Here is a 12,025-nt window from a genome sequence, read left to right on the forward strand (position 1 = left end):
GCCTGTCTCCCAAACATTAGCCTTCTGCCCCAGGAAGGCAGGATCCATGTCTTCTCTGCCTATCACTATATCCCAACCTCTTCCTGGCATCTATTTGCTAAAAATAAAAATTAAAAAAAAAAAAAGATGTGTTTGTTTTAAATAATGCTTAAGAAAAACAGGGCCCAGAAAGGTCAAGCGACTTGCCTAAGGACACACAGCATGAAGCCACTGCCATCCGGAGGAGCTGCACCACTTTGCCCTGTACTCATCCCCAAACCAGTGCCCTACCTTGACGGCCTCAGCATGGGTCACCCGGGCCAGGGATTTGTCGTTGACACGCAGAATCTGGTCCCCAACTCGCAGCCCTTCCTTCTCTGCCAGAGAGCCTGGCTCCACCAGCGACACATAGATGCCCACGCCATGCTCCGAGCCCCCGCGGATGCTGAAGCCCAAACCCTCGTGGGCCTTGGCACGCCGCAGGCTCACCAGGCGCACCTCTCCAGGCCCTGTGCCGTCGGGGCCGCCCCAGGCGGGCTGCCTGTAGGGGGTGGTGGCGGGCAGGTAGAGGCCCTCGGCCGTGTACTGATCAAAGAGCAGCTGGTCGGAGCGCGGGATGACCAGCCGCAGCATGGGCAGCAGGCGCCGCTTGACCGGGCTGTCCAGCAGCACGCGCAAGGTGCGCACCAGGTCGAAGACGTTGCGGCGCGCGTGGTAGGCGTTCAGGCAGTGCGTGAACTGCTCCCGCTCCGCCTCGCTCAGCAGCGCCGTCAGCGCCTGGTGCAGCTGGCGCACGTTGGCAGACAGCAGTCGCAGCCCCGCGCCCCCGCCGCCGCCGCCGCCGCCGCCGCCGGCTCCCGCCGCCGAGCCCAGCGAGCCGGTGGAGGACGAGCTCACCGACAGGCCGTCCAGCTGCGCGTTCATCTCCCCGCCGAGGCCCGGGCGGACTCGGGGCGCGCGGTGGGGCAGCTGCTGCACGCGCCGGCACCGGCGCGACAGCTGGATCCCAGGAAAGGCGGAGATAGCGGCTGGAGCCTGGATTTGGGGGCTGGGAGGGAGGTGGGGGGGGCGCCGAGACAGGGGCTGGATCCGGGGAGACGCGGAGACGGCGGCTGGAGTCTGGGCTTGGGGGCACGGAAACACGCCTGAATCCTGGGGGATCTCGAGACCAATGCTAGAGTCCCGGGCGCACGAAGACTGAGGGGCTCGCGAAACGGGAGACCGCGAGGCGCAGAGACGGCGGCTGGAGTCCAGAGGACGCGGAGACGGCGGCTGGAGTCCGGGGGGGACAAGGAGTTGGCGGCTGGAGCCTGGAGGTCGCGGAGACTGCGGCTGGAGCCTGGAGAGTCTGGAGAGAACAGCTACATTCTGGAGGGCACAGAGACGCGGGTGGCTGGAGTAGGGGGGAGCCCAGCAAAGCCGACCGCCCCGTCACACCATGCCCGGGGCTCCCCCAGCCGGGCCGCCCGTTCCTCTCGGGCTGGGGGACCCCAAAGTCATAAGTTGAAGTGGGGGGCGCTCTAGTCCCAGAGCCCCCCGAATCGCAGGCGGTGGAGACGCGCGGGCGTCCGGCAGGGGGTGCGGGGCATGTCCGGGGCAGCCCCGGGATGCAGCAGCCCGGGGACCCCCGCGCCCCTGCACCGCCCGCGCGCAGACGGAGCCGCGCGGCCGCGAGCCCGAGTTTGCGAACTGTTGAGCCGCCCGGGGTCGATCTTCCAGCGAGTTCCGACGCCGTCGCTGTCGCCTGCACAGCCCTGGCCCCGCCCCCTTGCCCCTCCCCCTCTCCCGCCCCCTCCCCCCCGCGGACTCTTCAGGAAATGACGTCCCGCCTCGCGCCTGGCGGTTGCCTAGAGACGGGGTGAAACAGTCCAGCCCCTGGGAGGAAAGGGGTGAAAGTGGGTATGGTAGGGGTGGGAGGAGCTCTAGAGGCAATGAGAGTGCCCTCACTTCTCCAGCCGGGGGTGAGAGGTGCACCTCAAAAACTGTGCTCTTCCGCCACCAGGATCGCTTTGAAGCATCTAACCAGCTAGCAAATTCACAGTTGTAGGGGAAAATAACCAACTTTTTGCCTCTAAAATACTAATTGCTTCAGGCTCAGTTTTCTAGCTTAAAACCTTGGCTCCCCTCTTGCACGCACTAATATTCAAGTTGATGTGTTCATGTGGACGACTGTTGGGCACCTACTGTGTGCAAGAGATCTATTCAAGCATATACTGGTGGCTGCAGGAGCCAACTCCAGTGCAGGGATAGATAAGACTGAACCCCTGCTGGGTCTCCAGTAGGTGGGGAAAACGTTTTCACAAATATAAAGCTGACACAACACATGCACACACCTGCATATAAAGTATAAAACTGAGGATATCCGAATTAGATGGGTGGATTGTATCAATGTCAATATCAGGGTTGTGATCTTGTCAGCATTGCGCCAACAACTGGATGAAGGGTACATGGGATGTCTATTATTCCTTACAACTTCATGTGAATCTACAATTATCTCAAAATAAACATTCAAAAAGAAGTGTATGAAGCCGGTTGGAAAAAAAGTAGTCTATGCCTTCCCATCCCAAAACAAATAAGATACTGGAAGGCTTGGCCTAGAGCCTCGAATCTCCCACCACACTCCCCCAAATACAATCTAAGGGACGCTATGCTTTTATTCAAAGGAGGCTAAGGAGGCCAGTAGCGCCCCCAACACGCGCGCGTGTGCACACACACACACACACACAGCACTTACACACAATCCCTTCAACCCAAATTGCCTCTCCTAAGCTATCACCTACAGAAAGCTTTATTTTCCCTAAAAATATTCTGGAATTGCCATTCTAGAACTATCTGACTTCTAGCTGGAAGAGGATGAGTTGTGGTGTCACCAAAAGGGGTAGGTTTGAGCTGGATCCAGAAAGATGGAACATTCATTCATCCATTCATTCATTTGCTTTTTTGACTACTTAGTCTTCCTGTACCATTTTCCAAGCACCTATTCTGTCCTGAATCTTGGGCTGAGTGCTGGACACCCAGGTAAAAAAGGTGAAATTTCTTGTCCCAAGGAGTTTACCGACCAGCAGGGGAGAAAGACCATCTAAATAAGTCAAGTTAAAAACCAGTATGCTAAGTGTTATAATGGCTAAGCGAGCCCAGGTTTAGGGGAGGAGAAAGTGGTAAGGACTTTTTATCAGCCACCTGAATGAAGGGAAAGGATTTTCTTTTCTGGGCAGTGGGGAAACAGGGAGGGATTTTTTAACCCTATTATTAGCTTAGGGCCTTCCCCAAACTGAGACTAGGACTTGAAGCTATATTATCCCCCTGAAATTGTCAGTTCTCTTTTTCACTCTCCTAAAAAAGACCTTGGTTAAATTAATGCCCAGTGAACACATTTGACATATGTGTGTCTTAAACAGCCAGTTAAGCTGCTTTGGGCATCCATCTGACAGCTCTGAGTGTTACAGCCGTTAATAATGTGTATCCTTTTTCCTTCTCAACTGCCATTGAAGCCTTTGATATAACTAACCAAAGATATTTAAGAAAAAAAAATCAATCTCCCCTGACCCTCAAAATATATTTAATGGCAAACCTCAAAATGTCACCAAGCAGAGTTTAATTGTATGCAGTTCAGGTTTTCCACAAATGTATTTCGTGCTAAGCTTAGTTTGTGTTCTAATTATAATTGCTGTGATTGGCTTGATAAATGCATCCCAGGAGCTAAGATACCCACTCCTAACATTTTATTTCTGTGCAAAGGATATTTGCGAGAAGGTATTTTGCTTTAGGCAGCAGAAACTACTGCTGCACACACGTCTTAGTGGAGAAAGAAACACTTTCTTCTGCAAACATCAGAGACCATCTGGGATGCTGTGCTATTGTTTAATGCCATAGAGACCAATGGAGGGGCAGAGAAGTGCAAGAGCATGGAAAAAGAACTCATTGGGGTTTCTTCCATCCACCTTGCATAACCTCCTTCATATCGGTTTGCACTGTGCACCCTCAAATGCGCGGCAGTATATAACTGTGCTCAAACCTAAAGAATCAAATTTCGTGTCTGAAGATGTGTTTGTCCATCAGAAATAAGCTCTTGGAAATCCAAGATGCTTGGGCTCCTGAGGGCTGCACTACCTCCAGTCTTCAAGACCTGGAAGCTGTAGTTGGGGACTGGGAGGTAAATAAAAGATCTCGCTGAAACCCAGGGGGGAAAAAAAAAAAAAAAAGACCTGGAAGGAAGGAAACCACGACTATGTGAGCAAATCTGGCCTTGGTTTCATACTGCCCTCTTCAGAAGGAAAAGAGAACTCTCCTATGTCCGCACTGCAGGCTCCCCTTGGCTGTCATCACCAAAGCCACATTTAATTCAGTTCCCCAGTTCTGGCAAATCAATGCCCTGCTCCTAGGGTTGTTCCTGGAAACTTGGACACATGGGAGCAGTGGGAAAGATGGAAGAAGAGTGAATTGTATTCACCTTGGAAGTGCTTCGTGTTGAACTGGATTTTTGGTTGTTTATGTCTCTTATGTTTGTTTTAAAGCAAGAGAGATCATAACGAATTGCGCTCTGGCTATTGGACAGAAAACCATGATTCCAGACTTAGGATGTCCCTTTGCTAGTTGAGCGACCCATGGCAAATGACTTCCTTGCTCATCTGCAAAATGGAGTTTTTAAACTTTCCTTGTCTTTCCAGAGGGCAGCTTGTAAGCTCCATGTCCAGTGCGATACATGAAAGCCTGACAAAATGCATAGAGTATCCTAGCGTTGTTAGTTAGTGTCTCCTCATCTATGATAATGTGCATAGTCATTTGGAGCTTCTCCACTTCCCTCTTATCTACTGGAACGTATCCTTAGAAGGCAACAGAAATTAATTTCATTTGAGATGCATTTCCCGTGGGACACATAGAAAAATACAGCTAATGTTTATTGCATGCCAGGAACTGTTTTAAACACTTGTATTTCTAAGTCACTCACTCCTCCTAATTATTCTATAAAGAGAGACAACACCACCACCACCATCATCATTCTGATAAAGCAGAAAACTGAGACATAGGAACAATCCTCCCCAAGGGTACAGAGGTAGTTAATGGAAGAGCAGGTATTTGAACCCAGGCCGTCTGACTCCAGAGTTCTTAATCACTGAGCTGTGCTGTCTCCAAATGTCTGGTTCAGAGATGCTAAAATGTCCCCAAAGGAAATGGTATAAAGACCACATTTTCTTGGAAGTTGGGCTGGAAATGTCAGAGGTTAAAAGCAAGCCACACACTAATGATTCCTGGCTGGCAAGCTGACAACCTGTGAGGGGGACGATAAGCAGGGGGTTAATAAAAAGGTCCTGAGAGAGATGAAGAGGATTAGGGGACCCCCAGGGAGCTCAGCCTGGACACAGGAGGAAGATGCTCAAAGCTACCTGGTGTAGGGCGAGCTAGGGAGCCCTTCTCAGCTCTGGGATCCCTAAAGAAAAGAAGTTAGGATTTGGAGTTATCACTCCTACTCCAGGACCACAGCCTGTCTCCTCCCTCCAATGTCAGCGGGATGGTATCAGCAGAGAAAAGGGACACATTGGCCTCTACAACCGGTAGATAATACAGACAGTATTGGTGGAAGTGCAGGGAGATAAGAGAGAGACGAAAAAAGAGAAAGCACAGACACATCAGGAAAAGAGGAGAGATACAGGTATTTATCTTGGCCTGGGTGAAATCCCCAAAGCGTCTGTCTCCTGGTAATGGAGAATCACGTGATGTTTGTGCAGGAAAGGCGTCAGAGCACAGAGCTGATCCCCAAGTTCAGATCCCATCTCTGATATTCGCTACCTGTGTGACCCTGGGCAAATCATGGAAGGTTTTTGCACCCGAGTGCCCTTACCTATAAAATGGGGGCAGTGGCACTGCCATCAACGTTATTATGAATATTGATTGAACTCGGGTATACAAAGTGCTCATTGCCCTGCCTGGCACATACCAGGCACTGCCAGCAAGGATTGACATCTGTCTTGGTTAAAGCTCTTTAGGACACAGAGGCACTCAAGAAGAGGACCTTTGCCTCTGCGCAGGTGCTCAGCTCTAGAACAAGTGCACAGTAGGTGCTCCGTAATTATTGTTGACGGCGTCTTGTTCTCTCCCTCTCCCACCCTTGTGTTGCAGATTGGACAGTCAAGGCCGGAGACCGTCATTGCCTTGTCCACAGTTCCACTGGCAGCTAGAGGTGCCTATCCCAGGCTTTCTCATTAGCAGCTAAAAGGAAAATTTACTGAGTGCTTCCAGAAAGCTAAGACCTTTACAGATGTCATTTCTTTTCATCCTCAAAAGAATCCTGTGAAATGAATATTATTTTTATCCCCATCTAACAGATGAGGAAACTGAGGGTCTGGGCTAGGCAGTGGTTTCCCCGAAGTCTGTGCTATTAACCACCCACCGCGCTCGCCACTACATGCTCTCGTTGTACCTTGTATTAAGACTGATGGGATTGAGGCTGATTTCTCTCGCACAGCTTTGGGGAAACTATGACGGTAGTAATAAGTGGTAAGGAGCCGATCTGTGGGCTGGAAAGAGGCAGAGGCGTGGAAATGACCTTATTAGGACTGCTGTGTTGTAATCCGATTGCTGCGAAGTCTGGAAGAGCTTCTTTAATCAGAGGATTATATAGTGGTTACACTGGGACACTCACTCCACACATCAGCGTGACTCAAATTGGAGAAGCCCCGGGGGAGAACATCCTCGCTGTGCAAACATCCACATGGTTAACTGGGGCATCCATTCATGCCTTCATTTTGTCCATTCACTTATCATTCAGCCTTTCCTCGGCTCCTCCTCTGTTCTGCCAGGCAACCGTTCCAGGGGCCGGGGGGGAGCAAGACCACCACGGTTTCTGCCTTCCTGGAGCTGAGAGTCAGGAGCTGTTGTGTTGTGTGTGTCAATGTACAAATGGGTGGCTTGGGGAGGATGTGATGAGTTCTGGCGTGAGGGTCCCAGACAAGACTCCCCAGCTGGCACCCCCTTCTCTGAGCCTTCTTTTGGCCTCACAGCAGAGGATCAGTCCTGCAGACAGACTCAATTAAATAATTCCTGGTTATGTACCCCAAGAGGAATTGCGTCACCACTCCAAGCCTCAGTTTCTTCATTTATTAAAAAAAGCCTATAAAAAGGGCTATAAAAAAGGAAATGATATGCTAGTGAATCATATATGCTAGTGAAAAGAATACACATAAAGCAGGTAGCACAGTGCCTGGGATCAAGGCAGCTCTGGGTTGCTACAAGAATTGCTTTGAGAAAATAACTCCTTAGCTTGGCTTATCTGTGTAGATCTCATAACACTTCTTTGTTTTTAATAGTGAGGTACATGAATTTCTGCTTAATTGCCTCATTTCCTCCCCGATCCTCAAGGAAGCTTTTTGTTTTGTTGCACTTTTATTTTTGTTTTATTTTAATTTTTAATTAAAAGTATGGATGAGTTACAATGTTGTGCCAATTTCTGCTGTACAGCATGTGTTTTTATTTTTAGCTTCCGTCTTCAGAGGATTCTGCTCTCAGGATCTTCTGCAGGCTCTTGGCCGAGACCTTGCCTTTCTCTCTGTGCCTCTGTGTCCCCATCTGTACAACGAGAGAGGCTTGGAGGCAAGGATCTGCCGGTCTTTCCAGCTCTAAGGATTGTGTTTTGGTTTCTAGGGCAGGAGAGGAGAAGGGGAAGGGAAGGCATGAAGAGTTTTCTGGGGGTTCTGGGCAGATTTAGATTTAGAATGCTATCTCTGGCTTCATGGCTGACTGATGACTCTTCCTCTGACTGATTTGAGGCTCTTAATATCTCTGTGCCTCCTGGTTTCAAATAGCAGCTAATGGTCCTAGTGGCCTTTCAGCAGGTTTTGTGATTTTTTGCCTTTGACTTTGACCATCTACAAAGACACTCAGCAGACATCGTTTTATTACATTTACAGAGCCCAGTGTGCCCAACTGCTTGGCAAATTGTGTCAAAGAATCTATAACTGTTACAGAAGAATGCTTGCTCTCTGCCTTCTTCTTTATTCCTTGGAAATTTGATATTCTCATTGACCTTCTGTGAAAGTAACAGTACATGGAGTTTCAAGATCCTAGAATTAAAGTGATTTTTTTTTTTTTTTTTTGCTATTTCTTGGGCCGCTCCCTCGGCATGTGGAGGTTCCCAGGTTAGGGGTCTAATCGGAGCTGTAGCCACCGGCCTACACCAGAGCCGCAGCAATGCGGGATTCGAGCCGCGTCTGTAACCTACACCACAGCTCACGGCAGCGCCAGATCCTTAACCCACTGAGCAAGGGCAGGGACCAAACCCACAACCTCATGGTTCCTAGTCGGATTCGTTAACCACTGCGCCACGACAGGAACTCTCTAAAGTGATCTTTTTTATAAGTCAGATGAGACCTTAAAGATCATATTCATTCACTCAACTAACATGCATCAGGTGCCTACTATGTGCCAGGCGTTGTGTGGGGCTGAAAGAGCTGAACTCTAGTCCTTGTTTTCATGGCTCCCATCTCATTGGGAATAATGTATAAAGAATAATACTAGCTATATATGGTAATAAAGTGTCTTAGTTATCTATTCCTGTGTAATGAATTATAACCAACTTGTAAGCTTAAGTGATACACATTTATTATCTCCTGGTATCCATGGGGCAGGAGTCTAGGCATGTTTAGCTGACTGAGTATTGAAAGACTGTGATCCAAGGGTTGGCAGGGCTGTATTCTCATCTGAAGGCTTGATTAAAAAAGGGTCCACTTCCAAACTCATTTAGTTGATGCTAGAGTTTATCTTTTGTGACACTGTGACTGAAGGCCCCATCTTTTTGCTGGCCATTGCCTGGGGTCCACTCTCTGTTCCTGGATACCACTCATAGCATTTTTCTATGAGGCTCACGCATGGCTCTGACTTCTTCGGACCCAGCAAGGGAGTATCTCTCTCTGGTCTGGTGATGGAGTCTTCCGTAATGTAAGGTAATCTACTTAGGAGTGTCATCCTATCATCTTTGTCATAAAAGGTAATCTAATCAAAGGAGTGACGCCCTATCACTTTTGCCATACCGCTATTGACTAGAAGCAAGTCATTGCTTCTGCCCACACTGCCCACCAGGAAGGGGATCATAAAAGGGTGTGACTTACTGTGTGAGTCACCTTAGAGTGTGGCCATCACTTAGAAAATGGATAAAGCATCACAAGTGCCTAGAGGAAGAAGCCCCTGATTCTCCCAGTGAGGTCAAGAAGGTTTCCTTGGAGTTCTCATCATGGCTCAGTGGTTAACGAACCCAACTAGTGTTCATGAGGACACAGGTTCAATCCTTGGCCTCGCTCAGTGGGTTAAGGATCTGGCCTTGCCATGAGCTGTGGTGTAGGTCACAGACATGGCTCGGATCCTGTGTTGCTCTGGCGGCAGCGTAGGCTGGAGGCTATAGTTCCGATTAGACCCCTAGCGTGGGAACTTCCACATGCCTCAGATTCAGCTCTAAGAAAGCTTCCTGAAAGAGGGGCCATTGGAACGGACACTGGGAGGATGAGTAAGGGGTCACCAGGTAGACAAGCTGGGAAGGACACTCCAGGCAAAGGAATAGCATGAACAAAGACACAGAGGCAAGAAAAAGTACAAATTGCTCAGGGAATGGCAAGGAGTTCTACATAGCTGGACTCAGCAGCGTGTGGTCCGAGCTTTGGCTGGAGAGGGAGTGGACAGAGGCAAGTCATGACAGACGTGGAATGCTGAACTCGGTGATTTTGACAGGATCCTGAAAGCAACAGAGAGTCATCAATTTGTAGGTGCGGATTCTGATCCTTCCTGGAGGAGCATCCAGTACCTTCTCTAACAGCTCTCGAAGATTTATGGAAGCACTTGTATTTCATAAAGAATCCTCAGTGAGGGTGGCACTCTTTCAAGGGTATGATAGACACCTGAGTGTGCTAAAAATATGCCTGCACCTCCGCGGCATACCAAACCATGGAAGGGACTTGCAAAATTCATGCAGGCCAATGACTGCCTTTTCTCCTCATCCCAGTTGGATGCTTCCCGGCAATGTGTGGCAGGCAGCAGAGTCCGACTGAGCTGGGTTCAAACTCGGGTTCTGCCTCTTGCCATTTGGTAAGACGTTGAGCAAGTAACTAACCTCTCTGGTCCATTTCCTCATCTGTCAAATTCAGGTAATGAAGAATGCAATGAGGATCCAATGTAATTATATATGCCAGGCATGCATCTGGCATACAGTTTGTGTATTAGTCTGCTAGGGTTTCCATAACAGAGAGCCACAGACTGAGGGGCTTAAACAACAGAATTTTGTTTTCTCGTAGTTGTAGAAGCTGGAAGCCTGAGATGAAGGTGTCAGCAGAGTTGGGGTTTTTGTGGCCTCTCTCCTTGGCTTGTGGATGGCTATTATCTCCCCATGCCTTCACATGGTCTTCCCTTTGTGTCCATGGGCAAGTCTGTGCCCTCATTTCCTCTTCTTACAAGGACACAAGTCACAATGGATTAGGATTTACCCTGAAGCTCTCATTTTCCTACCTTCTTAATTTTTTTTTTTTTTTTAGGGCCACACTTGCAGCACATGGAAGTTCCCAGGCTAGATGTAGAATTGGAGCTACAGCTGCCAGCCTATACCACAGCCACAGCAATGCAGGATCTGAGCCACGTCTATGACCTTACACCACAGTTCACGGCAACACCGGATCCTTAACCCACTAAACAAGGCCAGGGATCGAACCTGTGACCTCATGGATACTAGTCTGGTTTGTTACCACTGAGCCACTACTGGAACTTCTGTATTTAACTCTTTAAGGACCTCATCTTCCAATATGGTTAGGTTTTGAGGTACTGAGGTTAGGACATCAATGTATGAATTTTGGGGAACATAATCCAGCCCATGATAGCATGTTAGATACTTCTTCCCCTACCTCTGAGTGGTAAAAACCCGCATGTCCCAATTCCAGATAGGATTTCTCACCTCTCCTAACTATTCCACGAGAACTAGTTTGTCTCATCGATAACCTCCCGGAAGGATGTCTGTTCCCGCCTCACTCTGTAAATAACAACAACAGCAAGACAGTCAGTGACGCTATCCCAACACCGCGGACATGTGCCTAACAAATCAGTTGAATAACCTTTCTTTAATTTAATCTGATGGCAGTAATTTTCTGGAACACACCATTACAAGGCAGCAGTATGATCTCCAGGGCTTTGGGATGCCTAATTAAAAGGCAGTGTAGCAAGGAGGAGATTGCAGTTACATCTCAGAATCACATTGTTCAGATTGGGGAGTTGAAGGAAAGGCATTGTTTTTTTTACTGAACTGTGAGGAGGTTGGGCAGGGAGACTAGGGCGGCCTCTGTTGGTCACATGGAAAAGGTAAGTCAAGGTCATTCCTTTTTCCTTACAGGTGATCATGGGTTAGGAAGGACTGCTCAGGGGCTCAGATGGTCATTGACTGAGGAATTTCAGGGAGAGCTGATCGTTTTCAGCATTAACTCATTCAGCAGCACCTTCTTATTGAGCCTGCATTAGGTGCTGCTGATGGTGGATGTAATAATAAAGACAACTGACATTTATAAAAATCTCTAAATGGCAGGTTCTTGATGTGGGGCTTGTGCTTCAGTGTATCTGTGAGGTCCCTGCAGTTGTGCACATATTTCTTTTTTCTTTTTTTTTTTTTTGTCTTTTTGCTATTTCTTTGGGCCGCTCCCGCGGCATATGGAGGTTCCCAGGCTAGGGGTCGAATCGGAGCTGTAGCCACCAGCCTACACCAGAGCCACAGCAACGCAGGATCCGAGCCACGTCTGCAACCTACACCACAGCTCACGGCAACACGGGATCATTAACCCACTGAGCAAGGGCAGGGACCGAACCCGCAACCTCATGGTTCCTAGTCGGATTCGTTAACCACTGCACCACGACGGGAACTCCAGTTGTGCACATATTTCTTCTGTGTGTGTGTGTGTGTGTGTGTGTGTGTGTGTGTATCAATGTTTTGTTTCTCTAAATCCTGTGACTGAAAAAGACGAAGACCACCCTATCCCAAGTCATACTTGCTTCTATTTATTGAGAGCATATTCTGAATCTGTTGCTATCC

The 12,025-nt window shown here is 48.9% G+C and overlaps 1 protein-coding gene across 4 annotated transcripts in view; it reads right to left on the minus strand.

Moving 5' to 3' along the window:
• WHRN (whirlin) overlaps positions 1 to 1,721 on the minus strand; it is an 84,278-nt gene extending 82,557 nt beyond the window's left edge. For all 4 annotated transcript variants that reach the window (XM_047768245.1, XM_047768244.1, XM_047768243.1 and 1 more), the window contains exon 1: positions 271 to 1,721. In XM_047768245.1, the coding sequence (XP_047624201.1) occupies positions 271 to 903 (633 nt within the window). In that variant the 5' untranslated portion in view covers positions 904 to 1,721. The remainder of the gene's footprint in view (positions 1 to 270) is intronic.
• Positions 1,722 to 12,025: the final 10,304 nt, after the last annotated feature.

The sequence above is a fragment of the Phacochoerus africanus genome, chromosome 2, assembly GCF_016906955.1.
Source record: "Phacochoerus africanus isolate WHEZ1 chromosome 2, ROS_Pafr_v1, whole genome shotgun sequence".
Lineage (NCBI taxonomy): Eukaryota > Metazoa > Chordata > Mammalia > Artiodactyla > Suidae > Phacochoerus > Phacochoerus africanus.